Here is a 16,003-nt window from a genome sequence, read left to right on the forward strand (position 1 = left end):
CCATCAAAACACTGCTTCATTTAAATTTCCCCTGAACCCAGATCCTCATACAACTTTCTCCTGTGCTTGTTGATAAGCCTGTGGGCTCCACTTGTTTGCTATCTCCCTCACTGTAATGATCAAATAAAATTGACTTCTTCGAATTACACGTTTATCCCTGGGGATCTGAGATTGATTGGGCTAGAACTATACATGGTATACTAGATATAAATGGTATGGAAAAAAAATAAAAGCGGGGGAAAGGATAAGAAGTGCTGGGGAAGGGGCTGTTTGCGATTTAAATAGGATGCTTACGAAACACCTCGGTGATAAAGTGACATCTGAGCAAAGATCTGAAAGAAGTGGGGGATTTTTTGAACGGTTGAGTATCTAGGAAAAGAGCAGTAGAGGGAGGGGAAACAGTTAGTGCAAAAGCCCCGAGTAGGAGCTTGCAGAGCGTGTTTCAACCACACGTGGTCAGTGACCTTACGTTGACAACCTCTTTAATTCCGAAACCTACCCCCACTCCATCGTTACTCCCTTATCCTGCTTTTTCATTTTTCCATAAAACTTTTCAATATATCATTCCGTGTTCATTATGTTTGTTTTCTGCTTTGCGCGAGGGAGGGCATCTTCGCCCGTCTGGGTCGCCGATGCAGCTCGAGCTTCTAGCAGTGTGGGGCACCCCGCAGGAGCTCGATAGGCCGTACTGTTCGGAGGCCCCGGGCCGGGGAGAGACAGCGGTCAAGGTAAGGAGGAAGAGACCGGTCTCCCGGGGCCTCGGCCGGGGGAAGCCCCTGCTGGAGACCCGCAGGTAAGGAACCGCACCTCCCAGCACCCCGGTCCCCCGGCCGGATGCGCATCCCCGCGCGTGCGCCGGATGCGGCCCGGGTCAAGGCGCCCGTCCGATTGGCTGCGGCCGGCGCCTAGAAGCGGCGTTGCGCGTGCGCGCTCCTTCCGCGCGGTCTTGTGTCGTGGGTTTTGCTCTTCAGCCTCCGCTGTCCCCGTGGCACCCCCATCTTCCTGTCTAGGGTGCTCGTTCCCGTTGCTCGGAATGTTCCCGGAACTCAATAACCTTCTCAACACCACCCCTGACCAGGCGGAGCAGGTAAGAGATTGCACGGTCAGGAAGGGGGCACGTCCTGGGAGCGTGGCGGAAGACCGTACGGGAAGCGCACGCGGACCCGTGAGAAATAACGCGACGTCCGGGGACCCCGGCGCGCCTGGGAGTTGTAGTGCAAAGAGGGCCCGCCCGGAGCTGGCCTGGACATTTGGGCTTGTGGGAGGTGGGCATCTCGCGCCTTCTCATAGGTCGTGCGTGCCCTTGAAAGTCCATAGGAAGCATGTCCGACGTTTGGATTGGCTTAAGTTCACAGACGTGTACCGGGCGAGCCCTTTGCGTGTTCAGTGTGGTGGGAGTTACGGCGCCCCAAAAGAGGCTGCCTGAGAGGAGAGGAGAGGAGAGTTCGACTCTCCACCCATCACGTGGGACCAGCTTCTTAACCATCCTGAGCCTCCCTCTGGCTCGGGAGCGCTTGGCAGGTCGCAGGGAATGCTGCTGCTCCTCTTCCTCCTCGTGTTCTCGAATAGTGCTCTTTGAAGCTGCTCTCAGCCAACGTTGGATTGTAGGAGTCCACCTTTGGCACCACAGGCTCGCTACTCTTGTTTTCTTCTCCCTCCTCACACTCTAGGGCATTTCGAAAATTTCCACGCTTTCGCCCAAGGGTTACCTCTCCTAGGAATATACCTGACTTATTTCATAGCTGTTGTCTTTCTGATGAAATGGTAAGCTCTTCCAGAAAGACAGGACACCAAGTGTGTAAAGCCTTTTTATGACTCCCTAATGCCTGGCAAATAGTATTCAGTGGATACTTGTGCATCTTAATTGCCCAGCAGTTCTTCTCTGCCCAAGCCTCCAGATGGCGCTGGTTACCTTGCCAGTTACTACAAGCACCTCCAAAGTCCAAGCCCAGGGCCACAGGGAATGGAGGATAGAAGTGGGCGCCAGGAAATGACAAATGGCGCTAGGGTTAACCCTCAAATTCTGCTAGTGTGATCTTTCATATTTTATAAGTGAAAAAAATCACAACAGCACAGAGACGACCTTCCCTGTCACTGAGAAGGAACTAGGGGTGGCTGGAGCAGGGCAGCCAGGCCCTGCAGAGACCATTGTTAGAGGTCTTTCCAGGGCTCTCCATGATCAGAGCTCTGCCTGAAGCAGTTTCCAGGGCCTTTGGGAGGAGGACTTTGATACTGGAAGTCTCTGTCAACAACTACTTCTTCACTCTCCCCTACCTAGGGGACAGAATTGGAAGCAGGATTAGAAATAGGGAGGAAGCTGGATCAGATGACTTTTTAGAAGACCCCTTAAAATCTTGGCAGTCAGTGATTTTTGTTGGATTCCATGATAAAAGCTTCCTTTGTTCAGGATTTAATTCTCTCCAAGACTGGTGAGGAAGAGAAGGGATTCTATTCTTTATTGCCTTGGGAATTATGAGGTTGAGATATGCTTGCCCATAATGAGTGACTTAATACCAATCATTTTAATTATTGGTTTTTCCATAATTTTGACTTATTTTCTTCTTTTTGTGGTTAAATACACACACACACACATATGCAGAGTCTCCAGGTGTAGAAATTTAGGGGTGGATACAACCGGCTAGATTTTGACACTCAGCTGACCTCTTTCCTGGGAGTCTAATTCATCTTTTTGTGTTCTTCTTTACTTTTAGGGGAAACTGACTCTACTCTGTGATGCCAAGACAGATGGCAGTTTCCTTGTGCACCACTTTCTCTCCTTCTATCTCAAAGGTATGGACTGTAGAAAAAGAAAACCCAAGGCAAAAAAAAAAAAAAAAAAAGCCTGATTCAGGCAGCAATAGGAATCGTATTAACTAGCCAGGGCTTTGGTGTTCAGTCAGCCAAATGGCTGTTTATCAGGTAGCTGATTACTGGACCATCTGGTTCCGTCTCCTACTCTGCCAGAGAGTGGCATGTGCTCCCTGTATCCAGTCCCGCCTTCCACTTCTCCACGTCCTGCATAGGCACTGCCTCCCGGAGGTCCTTGTGTGGACTTCTCATTTAGTTGCTCCTTGGTCCTTGTCTACTTTGAAGTCTCTAGGCACTTGACCCATTAACACTTTGCCCTGGCAGTAGATGCTTCCTAAAGAACACAGGGAAGAAAACAGCATGGCCACTGCAATTCACCCACAGAAATTGATTAGAAGAAGAAAACAGCCAAATGAAAAAAAGACTTATTGATTTTCCTTGAGTCCCCACTGAGCCAGGCCAGGAAACAAGGTAGACCTTTGGCACTCTTAATTGTAATAATTTACTGCTTTGAAAGTTATTTTCCTTTCCAGATGATGTTATTGTCGGCTTATAAAGACCAAGAGAATCTACAGATAAATTATTAGAATTAATTATGTTCATAAGGTAGCTAGAGCTTCTTTGTGCTCTCCTTGTCTCCTCTTGGGTATAAGACTAGTTTAAAAAATCCATTGTAGGGCTTCCCTGGTGGCGCAGTGGTTGAGACTCTGCCTGCCAATGCAGGGGACACGGGTTCGAGCCCTGGTCTGGGAAGATCCCACATGCCGCGGAGCAACTAGGCCCATGAGCCACGACTACTGAGCCTGCGTGTCTGGAGCCTGTGCCCCACAACAAGAGAGGCCGCGACAGTGAAAGGCCTGCGCGCCGCGATGAAGAGTGGCCCCCGCTTGCCGCAACTGGAGAAAGCCCTCGCACAGAAACGAAGACCCAACACAGCCAAAAACAAAACAAACAAACAAAAAAATCCATTGTATTTCTGTACACCAACAAGCAATTAGAAAAATATAATTTTTTAAAAAACCACAATTTATTTTCAGTGGAACAAATTAAGATTCCTAGTAATACCTCTCACAGAGGAAGTACATCTCAGAATCAATGAAATAAGGTATTATTATTAAATACGAGAAAAAGTACATCTTAGAATCAAATTGGGTATGTCAGGTTGCAAGGCCTCGGTTCTCTAGATCTGCCTCATTGCTTTTGTTTCCAGAGGTATGAAGTATACGAGACTGATTGTAAGTAGAGACTTTATTAAAAATCAGTTTATTTTACTTTATTTTCCAGCTAATTGTAAAGTCTGCTTTGTGGCACTCATCCAGTCCTTCAGTCACTACAATATCGTGGGACAGAAGCTGGTAAATATTTTAGAACTCTGTGATGAGATCCCTGAGTGAGTGTGTGTGCCAGGCATGTGTGAGTGTGCTGTCAGGCTGGGCTTCCCTGTTTGGGTTGTGGAGAATTTAGCAAGGGAGGGACTAAGGAAACCATGGAATCCTGAACCCCTTATCTGAAGGGCTAAGGCAGCATCTCTACATGTTTTGTTAATTTATAAAGTTTGTAGAACCAGATCTGGTGTGTGTTTTTAAAAAATATTTATTTATTTATTTGGTTGCACTGGGTCTTAGTTTCGGCAGGCGGGCTCCTTAGTTGCGGCACGTGAACTCTTAGTTGTGGCATGCATGTGGGATCTAGTTCCCTGACCAGGGATCGAACCCGGGCCCCCTGCATTGGGAGTGCGGAGTTTTATCCAGTGCCCCACGAGGGAAGTCCCAGATCTGTTGTTAATTAATCATACTCTTCTCTGTTGAGTCTGGACCAGTTCAGGTTTTCTCCTTCTCGGTGTGAGCTTTAATCTTGTTCCTAGTGAGTGAGAGATCACAGCTTGGTCTGCTGCCAAGTTGAGTGCCTCCCACTGTGTCTCCCTAAGTCTAGGGCTTAGGAACCAAATGTGGGGAGAGGCAGGCGCTTTTGTCATGTGCCTCTTACCTCATCTTGGTTTGCCCCTCATCTCATTAGATGCAGCCAAGCAAGAATAAGGTGGCCCAGAGGCTGGTGAACCTCCTGGCCTGGCTTGGCCCAATACTTGTGACCTGTGACCTGGTGAATTTACTGGGTTGTTATTGTAGTGTGTTTTTTTGTTTGTTTGTTTTTTTAAAGTCCTGCTAGGATTTTTTTTTAAATTTATGTTATTTATTTCTTGGCTGCGTTGGGTTTTTGTTGCTGTGCGCGGGCTTTCTCTAGTTGCCGCGAGCAAGTGCTACTCTTCGTTGCAGTGCGCGGGCTTCTCATTGCAGTGGCTTCTTTTTGTTGCGGAGTGTGGGCTCTAGGCGCGTGGGTTTCAGTAGTTGTGGCACGCAGGCTCAGTAGTTGTGGTGCATGGGCTTAGTTGCTCTGCGGCACGTGGGATCTTCCCGGACCAGGGCTCGAACCTGTGTCCCCTGCATTGGCAGGCAGATTCTTAACCACTGCGCCACCAGGGAAGTCCCTTGTAGTGTGTTTTTGCTTTTTGTTTTGATTAGGTCAGCCTCAGAGAGGGAGAGAACAAGGCCACCCATCAGCAGTGATCTTTGAAGTGCCAGTCATACTATTGGGCCACATCACTGCCTCTTCTCTGATGGGGAGAAAACAATGAGAGAGTGAGAGAAGGGTAAGCTCTTTCTCATCCTTTGCAGGGAAGGGAGAAGTTCCTGTGTTAGAGGTCAGATCGTGAGCTCAGGGAGCACTGTCATGTCACGAACGTGTGTTGCATTCCAGGTCTGTGAGGCATGTCTGTGGCCCTAGCATCTGTTTTTATAGATGAGAAAGTTGTGTATTCTCATATCCAGTTTGGCTGCTTTTTCTGTTACCTTGGAATCATCAACACGGCAGGAAAGACATGCACAGCACTGGGTGTGCAAAGTACTAGAGCGTGAGCTTCCATCCTCTTGGTGTATTATTGTTCTTACATCAGGAGAATGGTAATGAGTGAGAGTAAAGATGATGATCAGGAATCCTTCTCTCTGCCAGGGTGGCTACGTTGCTAATGGTGTTGCATATAGTGAACTCTGGTGTATGAATGAGTGATTGAGGCCTGGTCTAGGGACATGAGGAGTCTAAGAAGTTCCATGTCACCTGTTTCTGCACAGACAGAACGGTGGGTTGCACATTTAGATGGTGTCACCATCTCTGGGTGTTTGTTGAAATGCACATTCTTGGGCCCTGCCCCCAAGGCTTCTGCTTCTGGAGAGCTGGAGTGGGGCTCAGGGATCTGCATTTTAATCAGGTATCTCAAGAGATTCTTAATTGCGTGTTTCATGAAGACCTATATTTAAGAAGTGCTGGTCTAGAGCAGGGGTTGACCAACCACAGCCTGCACCCCCTGTTTTTTGTAGATAAAGTTTTATTAGAACACAGCCAGCCCCATTTGCTCATGAATGGTCTATGGCTGCTCTTGCTCTACGGTAGCAGAGTTGAGTAGTTGCAGCAGAGAATGTCATCCTGCCACCGTCTTTACTGTTATTATTTACTTACTGTATTTTTTTTGAATATTTGAATTTTATTTTATTAATTTTTTTATACAGCAGGTTCTTATTAGTTATCTATTTTATGCATATTAGTGTATACATGTCAATCCCAATCTCCCAATTCATCCCACCACCACCCCCCCACGTACTGTTTTTAAAATTTTGTAACTACGTGCCCTTAAAAAAGAAACTTTATATTACTATTATAAATTAAAAACCAGTACTGGGTAATCATAAAAATAAATATATAAGCAAAAGAAAGTAAATTAAAAAAAAAATGTGACAGGTAAATGTAAATGCACATCTGAAAGCAGAACGGGGATTGTGTGTTGGGAACGCCCAGGGGAGGCAAGACACGGGCTCCTCCGGAGGGTGGACAGACACACGTCTGCAGGGTTCAGAACGTGTCTGGAGCCCTCTCGTGAGCTGGAGTCTAGCCTCTCTGGTGGGTCCCCCGCAAGGTGCAGGAACTCATTCGCCTCTCCATCGGGTGTAGGGTGTCAGCCTGACCACAGCGCGGGAATGCGGGCAGCTCGTGTTCCTCGAGGGTCTCAAGTCTGCGGTGGACGTCTTCTTTCGGCCTCAGGAGGATCCACACCCCCTGCAGTTCCTCAGGTCAGTCAGCCCACGACCCAGCCCAGAGCACACCTGGCAGGTAGGCCCAGCCCAGGGTTGCTGTGTGATTCCTTCTCCTCAGTGTATGGGAGGACAGAGCTGGCTTCAGGAGTCAGACACCTCCCTGGTATCGCAGCATTATCAGAAGGTCCTTGGCTCTGACCGTGGGCCAGAGGGTGTGTGGCTGTCCCTGAAGCGATAGAAAGCATTATTTGCTGGACATGTGGCAGAATAGTGTGCTTTGCTGGTTTTTCCAACCCTGGCTCAGAGCCCTAGCACACACCTCTTTTCTGTTCTTGGCTTGATACGGGGTCAGCAAACTACGGGCCATGGGCCAGCTACCTGTTTTGGTAAATAAAGTTTTGTTGGAATAGCCACACTTGTTTGTTCGCGTATTGTCCCTGGCTGTCTGGCACTACAGCAGCAGAGGTGAGAGTTGAGACAGGGACCGTATGACCCACAAGCCTAAAATATTTACTGTTGGCCCTTTAAGAAAAAGTTTGTTGCCTGCAGGTTGGTGTTCCTGCTTCTTGTCTTTCATGAGCATCAGTCACAGATGTAGCAGATGCCGCACCTGGCTGCTGTGCTTCCTCCACCCCAGGGAGTCTGTACGGGACCTCTCCCCGCTCTGCGCTCCCTCAGACTCAGCCTTACGTAGTGGCCGGGCTCAGTGTGGAGTCAGAAGGCCACGTGTCCTGACCCTGTATGTGTGGCCTGGGGCACAGCCCTTCGCATCTCTGAACCTGGGTGTCTGTCTGAGTGCGTGGGCCTGGTTTACACCTGAGCCCAGGTTATAGGGCACTGTTGTCCCGGCTGTCAGTGGGGCTCAGCCCTGGAGTGTGGGGCAGTGGGGCCAGTGCCTGGGCCCCGGGCCCCGACCTATTGCTGGGAGACAACTGCTGTAGTCACTGGGGAGATGGAGGTAGCAGGGCCACGTGTGTCAGAAACAGGTTGGACCTGGTACGCACACGAGCACACCGGTAGCCCTTAGACTGCTGCCCTCACCCCCAGGACACCTGAACCGTTGCTTAGCTTTCATACCCAATTGTGACCTCCTGGGAAGGCCTCTCCTGCCCAGTCCCAATGAGTCTTTCAGATGCCTTAAGTTCTTGGATTGAGAGGCTGTATGAGCCTTGGGGGCTGTTTATTTCTGTGTCTGCCAGTTTTTAGCACAGTGCTTTGTACCTAGTAGGCCTCAGGGAATATTTGAACTGAAGTAAATGTACTCACGTGTGCATGCGTGCCTTTTCTTTCCAGCCAGATCATGAGCCCCTTGGTGCCAAGGACTGGAATCCAGTTCCTTCCCTCCCCCTAACCCTTTCCTGTGGTGCTGTGCAGTCTCATAAACACTTGTAGAGCACGTGAGCTCTCTGGTAACTTTTGCCCTGTGTCCCAGGGAGGCCAGCTCTGGGAACCTGCAGCCGCTGTATGAGTTTGTGCAGGAGGCCCTGAAGCCCATGGACAGTGGGGAGGCTGCCTGGAGGTGCCCGGTGCTGCTGGTGGACGACCTCAGTGTGCTGCTAAGCCTGGGCGTGGGGGCAGTGGCGGTGCTGGACTTCGTCCACTACTGCAGAGCCACCGTGTGCCGGGAACGGAAGGTAATCATGGGCCTGCTCCCTGTGCTCCTGCCTGTGACCCGTACGGGCCGACAGGCCCAGGCCTCACTTGCTTGCAGTGATCTTTTCTGTTTAAGTGCTTGGGGCTTTGGCTTTACCCTGGCAGGCCCAGGAACCTTTCAGTCAATGCACCTTGCTCTCCACTACCTGCCATTGATGAAAAATAAGGCCCTGAAAACTAAAAGGGTGCCGGCACTGTCTTTAACGGGGCTGGTCATTTGCGGTACTGCTGCTGTCCCCGCTCTGCCACGCGGTGTCATATCGCTCTGAGTGTGTTTTGAAGGTTGGCTGAGATAATGGGTGTAAAACTGCTTTAAAAACTGTGAGGTGAAAAAAAAAAAAAAATTGTGAGGTGAAGGGACCTCCCTGGCGGTCCAGTGGTTAAAACTCTGTGCTTCCACTGCAGGGGCATGGGTTCGATCCCTGGTCGGGGAACTAAGATCTCGCATGCCGCAAGGTGCAGCCAAAAAAATAAAACAATATTAAAATTGTGAGGTGCAATACAGGGATAGGGTGTAACCTTCATTGTCAAGTGGTGAGGCAAAAATAGAAATTCTGCCATACTAGAGATTTTAACAAAATAGGAACAGCTGTGGTGCCCATCTCCCAGGAACCAGACTGCAAGAGTTAAGTGAGGGGAAGCTTGTAGCACGGCAGCTCAGCGTGTGGCCCACAGGGCCAGGCGGGGTGCAGAGCAGTGGGGAGTGGGTAAATGGGTTGGCCAGGGGTGTGTGGATCCAGCAATGCATGTTGCTCACCTGCGTGCAAGGTCCTGCCTGGAAGCTGGGGTCAGGGGACCTTCTGAGGCCATCCTGGCTACAGTCACAGGGCCAGGTGCCAGGGTGATGGGGAGAGAAGGGAAGGAGGAGGAAATGTGTGGGGCTTGGAGGACACAGTTCACTGGGGCTTGTGGAGGGAGTGAAGCAGTCAGAGTCAGCTTCTGCAGCTCAGCCTGCTCTGTGGCCCACTACCAGCCTCTTTTTGTAACAATACTTCTTCTAGTTGAAAAAGTAAAACTTGGGAATAGTTCAGTAAAGCAAAAAAGAAGATATAAACAGTATAAAGGCTATTTTAGCCAAAAGTAATTGTCTCTTTTCCTCTGTTGTATATCCTTCCAGAGAGTCTATGCAGTCATGAACACGTTTGTATGTGCACTTGTCTCCCTGCATTTTTCTTCACAATATTGGTAACCTACCATTCACACAGTTTGGTACTTCTTTCCTTTTACTAACACACAGTATGTTTTGCTGTCCATTGCCCCAAAACAGAACACACAGATCTGCTTTATTCTTTTTAACAATTGGACACTATTCCTTGCTTGTGGATGGATTGAGCTGAAGTACAGGTTGGATGTGCTGGTGAAACTATCCAGCAGATGATTGCAGTTATGGTCCTGGAGCCCAGGCACGGGTGCTTCCCACAAAGCGGATGCTACAGCTGGGAGGCTGATCTGTGAGAGGGGTGCAGGGCAGTGGAGGCTCTGAGAGCCCAGCACACCCTGGTCCTGGCATCCCTTGCCATCAGTCTCCATCATGGTCTCTGTTGCAGGGAAATGTAGTGGCCCTTGTGCACGACAGTGGAGATGCCGAGGACGAGGAGAATGACATCCTGCTGAATGGCCTTGGTCACCAGAGCCACCTGATACTGCGGGCTGAAGGCCTGGCCACCGGCTTCTGCAAGGACATTCATGGGCAGGTGCGCAGGGGCTGGGGCTCACTGGGAGCTGCTCGCCTCCCGAGTCTAGGCTGCCCGTGGGATAGTGTCCGGCTGTGGGGTGGTCTGGTTGGGGCGTGCCTTCAGGTGGAAGGGAAGCCTCAGAAGTTGTGTGAATGCAGGTCACAGTCCGCCCCAAGTGGTGCTTGGCCCCATGCACCAAGGCAGGTTTTCCATGGTGGTCCATTTGCAGCCAAAGGGGAGCTCCTGAAGAGAAGATGGCTGTCTACAGGGGAAGGCAGTAAACAGCGGAATTCCTCTGCAGGACCACAGCAGGCTTTGTATATTCAGGCCAACACCGTTCCTTTTAAAATAGAGACTTGGGACTTCCCTGGTGGCGCAGTGGTTAAGAATCCGCCTGCCAATGCAGGGGACCTGGGTTCAAGCCCTGGTCCGGGAAGATCCCACATGCTGCGGAGCAACTAAGCCCATGCGCCACAACTACTGAGCCTGCGCTCTTGAGCCGTGAGCCACAACTACTGAGCCCACACGCCAGAACTACTGAAGCCTGCGTGCCTACAGCCCATGCTCCACAACAAGAGAAGCCATGGCAGTGAGAAGCCCATGCACCGCAACTAGAGTAGCCCCTACTCGCTGCAACTAGAGAAAGCCTGCGTGCAACAAGGAAGACCCAACGCAGCCAAAAAAAATTTTTTTAATAAAAATATAATAAAATAGAGACTTGGGAAGGCCATTCCACTGGCTGGCGTTGCCACCCCCACTGCTGCCTCTGCCTGGGATGTTTGGAGTACTTAGGTGGAAGCTGAGTCCTGCCCTGGGAGGGAGGTCAGGTTCTCCCCATGCCCAGGGGCTGCCGTGGTTCTCTGCCTTCTGAAACTTCTCTTTTGGGATCACCCCAAAGCCTTTACCACCTCTTCCAGGTTAACTTCATGTTGACCCCTTTTGACCCTTTAAGGGTGGGTGGGCGTTTTGGCCCAGAGTCGTTCAGAGTCAGGTGTGGAAAAGCGAAGCACAGGCCCAGAGATGCTGTGCTGGTGGTGCGCCCCAGGCATAGCCTGAGGAGAAGCTTCTGCCGGCAGCTTATGGCTCTGAAGCCAGTCAGCCCTCCAGAGCTTTCTAGTCACTAGAGACAAATGTCCAGTCTTCCTGAGCCTCGGAATTGAGTGTACACATTCTGTTGTGTTGATTTTCAAAATTCATCTAGCCAAAAAGTACAAAACCATGCACACAGAAAAGACCGAAGGGATATACACAAAAATACTTCAATGGTTCTTCTCTGGATGGGTTTTTTCTACCTTTTACTTTTCTTTGTCTCTCATGTTTTCTGTAATGAGCAAATATTACTATTGTAATGGAGGGGAAACCTTTATTTTTAGGTGGCTGGTAGTAAGCTTTGTTTTGGAAGTCGGTCCCATTACTGCATGGTGCATGACCTCAATTGAAGGTCACCGATGAAGCAGGAAGGGTTCACAATGGAGCAGGTATTTGGGGGGGGCCTTTCCTCTTTCACTCTTCTCTTTGTCACTTAGCTGAGGATCCTGTGGAGGAGACCATCACAGCCCACAGCCCAGCGAGATCGGAGCCTCACTTACCAGTACAAGATACAGGACAAGAATGTGTCCTTTTTTGCCAAAGGAATGTCTCCTGCTGTTCTGTGACCTGATTTAGGGCCAGCTGAAGCTACCTTGGACTATCTTTAGTTGTGAAAGATAAAGCAACTGAGCAGAAATGGATCTTTACACCTTTGTTGTGGACTGACAGTTCCGCTGTGACCCAGGGATGGTGGAATGGTGCTGTGATGGTTGCCTTTGTTCCCCTGGGCCCTGTTTAGAAAACACATGAGGAAGCTGCAACCCTGCCTCAGCTGAGATGCTGCATGTTGAACTGGGTGAAATGGGTCCTTTGGAGCTTTCCTCGTAAACACGCTTTAGCCCCAGCTGCCCATTTTTGGTTGTGATGCCTTTCAGAGCCAGAGTGGGTGTGGATGTACTAGCCAGGAGGCAGTCCTGGATGGCAGGTGTCCAAGGTGACAGCTAGGATATTCGTGGCCGGCACAAAGTGAGTTCCCACCTCATGGCTTCCTGTGGATTGTCTCATTTCATTTTCACCTTCATCCTGAAAAAGTATTTTCTTCTTCAGTCCAGTCAGGAAATAGGCTTCGAGAGGTTTGGAAGCACGCTCAAAGCTGTAGAGCCTGCTGCCAGTAACGGAGGCCTGACTGAAGTCCACGCTTGCTGCCTGACCCTCATGGAAACCAGAGGCAGGCTCCTGCCCAGTTCACAAGTTGGCTCTTCTTGTTTCTGTCATAGCTGAGCACCTTGCCCATATGCTGAGGAGACCAAGCCATCGTGGGCCCGGCACCCTGGCCTTGGCCACACGAGGCCCCACGTAGGGCACAGGTGTGCATGGCCTTGGTGAGGGGGGGAAGGAATGTTCTTGCTGCCAGGTAGGCTAGGACCTTGGGGAGGAGCCAGTGCCTCCCTCACCTGTGAAGACTGAAGGCGGTGAGCTCTTCCCCAGCATCCTGTAGATGCCAATTGCCACACTTAGCCCTTCAGTCAGGGTCACCTCTGAGTATTCTCTTAGAATGGGTACATTTTATTGTATGTACATTATACCACAAAGAATCTGATTTTAAAAATAAATAAAATGGAAAAATAACACTGCTTTGCAGGGACTAAGGAAGTTTCATACCCATTGTTTAATTTTAACTTTTTTTTAAACATTTTTTAGTCTTTGCAAAAGGGAACAATTTATCACCCCGCTCCTCAAGTCATACTGACTATTGTGTTAGTTTTCCCATTGAAACAGTAGCTGCTTTTCTTCTCAAAATACTGCAGACTTGATAGAATATTTTAAAATTATGAGTGTAACTTAAAGTAGTCAGGAAAGAATCCAATGATTCTTTTATTAATTCGTCAGTATTTATACAGCTTCATATGGGCTGCAGTTCTGAATGGGTAAGGCACCACAAAACATTTTTTACATGATATGCTATTATAATTTCTTCACTTGATTTATAAATGTTTTCATTAAATTTTTAATGTTTAATGGCTACTTGACATTTTTTGGTGTCATTATATTCTAATTTGCTTAGGTATTCTCTGGGCATGTCGGGTTCTGATTTTTGTAATTATAAATTGTGCTGTTATGAATTTTACATCTATACCTGTTTGGGGATGGGGGTAAGTATTTGTTTCCTTAGAACATTCATTCATTCAACAAATACTGAGCACCTTCTGAGGGTATGACAGTGACAAAATAGGTCCCTGCCCTTGAAGAGCTGATGTTCTAGTAGAGGAGACAGAGACAGTCAACAGAATTGAGAATTTAGAGACATAGAGTTAGACCAGGATAAGTGCTCTAAATAAAGCAGGGAGGAGGCCTACAACGGGTGAGGAATGATGACATTTTAGAGCCTACTCCCTGAAGTGGAATTTCTGAATGAAAGCATGGACTGACCCTCACATGTCATCAAGTTGTTCTTCAGGATGATGGCGCCAGTTAACAGTGATCTATAGGTTTCCTCCACCAACATTGGGTTAATGACTAGGATATAATTTTCTCTGTTTTCCCATATGTATAGAGTCCATTCCTCACCCTTAATTATTTATCAATTAAAATCTGGTGTTGGGGCTTCCCTGGTGGTGCAGTGGTTGAGAATCTGCCTGCTAATGCAGGGGACATGGGTTCGAGCCCTGGTCTGGGAAGATCCCACATGCCGCGGAGCAGCTGGGCCCGTGAGCCACAATTACTGAGCCTGCGCATCTGGAGCCTGTGCTCCGCAACAAGAGAGGCCGCGATAGTGAGAGGCCCACGCACCGCGATGAAGAGTGGCCCCCGCTTGCCACAACTAGAGAAAGCCCTTGCACAGAAACGAAGACCCAACACAGCCAAAAATAAATAAAACAAATAAAAATTAAAAAAAAAATCTGGTGTCAACCTTATTTTTTATTCTTTGTAATATTCTGTTTTATTTTAATTTCTTTTTTTTTTTTTAATTACTTTTTGGCTGTGTTGGGTCTTCGTTGTTGCACGCAGGCTTTCTCTAGTTGCGACGAGCAGGGGCTACTCTTCGCTGTGGTACGTGGGCTTCTCATTGCGGTGGCTTCTCTTTGTTACAGAGCGTGGGTTCTAGGCACGTGGGCTTCAGTAGTTGCGATGCGTGGGCTCATAGTTGTGGCTCTCGGGCTCTAGAGCACAGGCTCAGTAGTTGTGGTGCACGGGCTTAGTTGCTCCGCGGCACGTGGGATCTTCCCAGACCAGGGCTTGAACCTGTGTCCCCTGCATTGACAGGCGGATTCTTAACCACTGTGCCAGCAGGGAAGTTCTTCTTTGTAATATTTTGGAAAGTAAGATTTTATCATTGTCTTTGTTCGTGTATATTTTTCTACATTCTGGTTTTTAAAAACCTTCAGAAACATTTTTAAAATATTCGGATATATTCAGATATATTCATTAATTCAAGAAATATTTGTAGAACACCTATTTTATATAAGGGGTTAGTAAGATAAAGACATCTGCTGCACTCTAATGGGCATAGAAAATAGGAACTTAATGTGATGCAGTGGAGAAGGTGATGAGGGCCATAAAAACAATTCAAGTTGGAGGTCCAGTGGTTAAGACTCAGAGCTTCCACTGCAGGGGGCTCAGATTCGATCCCTGGTCAGGGAACTAAGATTCCACATGGTGTGGCAAAAAAAAAAAAAAAATTTCGGGGAGGTGGTGGTGGTGAGATGAATTGGGAGATTGGGATTGACATATATACACCAATATGTATAAAATAGATAACTAATAAGAACCTGCTGTATAAAAAAATAAAATAAAATTCAAAAAATATTTCAAGTAATGGGGGGCTGATAGGTTGATGGTCATAGGAAGGAGGGAAAGAGTAATTATTTCCCCTCACTTTTTTTTTTTGAATCGAGGGAGCAGAGAGTTGGGGAAGAATTTATGGAGGCAGTACTATTTGAACAGGATCTTGGAATGTTCTATTTTGTCTCTGACGGTATCTTAGTTCTTCAGGATTCAGAAATGTATATTTCTTCCTCAGTGGAATGAAGGTGTTATTCTTTGTTGGTTTTTTTTCAACTTTAAAATAATTTTTAAAATATGCTTAAAATTGTGACTTGTTTAGAATTTGTTACAGTATTATAATTTGTTTCCATGCTGATAACTAAATAACCAACAGTATTTACTAAAAAGTAATGTTCTTTTCTCTTTATGTAGTTCTGATTTATTTATGTGTAAAGTTCGTAAAATGAACCCTCTGAAGTTTGTCTTTAGTAGGTCTTGAAAGGTTAGTGTATGTCTGTATCAAGAGTCTTCATTAAAAGGATATTGTGCCCACTTATTTATCCAGATGAAATTCACCACCTCTTATCAAGCTCTAAAGTATTCTTCAGGACTTTTCTCTCTCATTTTAAAAGTTGTGTTATTTAAATAAATAATTCTATTTAGAAAATAATGACGAAATTAATGTAGTACCCTCTTATTAAATGCTTTTCGATATTGGAAAAGGAATTATCTGATTTTGTTGATCTTTCCTTGGTGCCTTTGATGGAGGAGTGCAGTTGATTTTTTAAAATTTATAACTTATCATACAGTTTTTATAAACTACTACTTCTAATAATTTTTTTGAGATTCTTGAAATTTTTAGATATTTTTTCTTTTTTTCCTTTTTGTGGGTATTGTTAACATCTGCAAATAATGATACCAACCTCACTTATTTTTCCCTTAAATAACTTGAATCAGCATTTCAAAATTTGTTAAATAAGAGTGGTGTGA

The 16,003-nt window shown here is 47.4% G+C and overlaps 1 protein-coding gene across 1 annotated transcript; it reads left to right on the forward strand.

Moving 5' to 3' along the window:
- The first annotated feature begins 577 nt into the window (after window positions 1-577).
- ELP6 (elongator acetyltransferase complex subunit 6) lies at window positions 578-15,288 on the forward strand. Its single transcript, XM_068558382.1, is given in 7 exon segments — window positions 578-1,087; window positions 2,712-2,790; window positions 4,093-4,163; window positions 6,808-6,926; window positions 8,323-8,524; window positions 10,091-10,237; window positions 11,746-15,288. Coding segments are annotated over 7 exon segments (1,257 nt in total). The 3' UTR covers window positions 11,875-15,288.
- The last annotated feature ends 715 nt before the right edge of the window (window positions 15,289-16,003 follow it).

The sequence above is a fragment of the Eschrichtius robustus genome, chromosome 12, assembly GCF_028021215.1.
Source record: "Eschrichtius robustus isolate mEscRob2 chromosome 12, mEscRob2.pri, whole genome shotgun sequence".
Taxonomy (NCBI): domain Eukaryota; kingdom Metazoa; phylum Chordata; class Mammalia; order Artiodactyla; family Eschrichtiidae; genus Eschrichtius; species Eschrichtius robustus.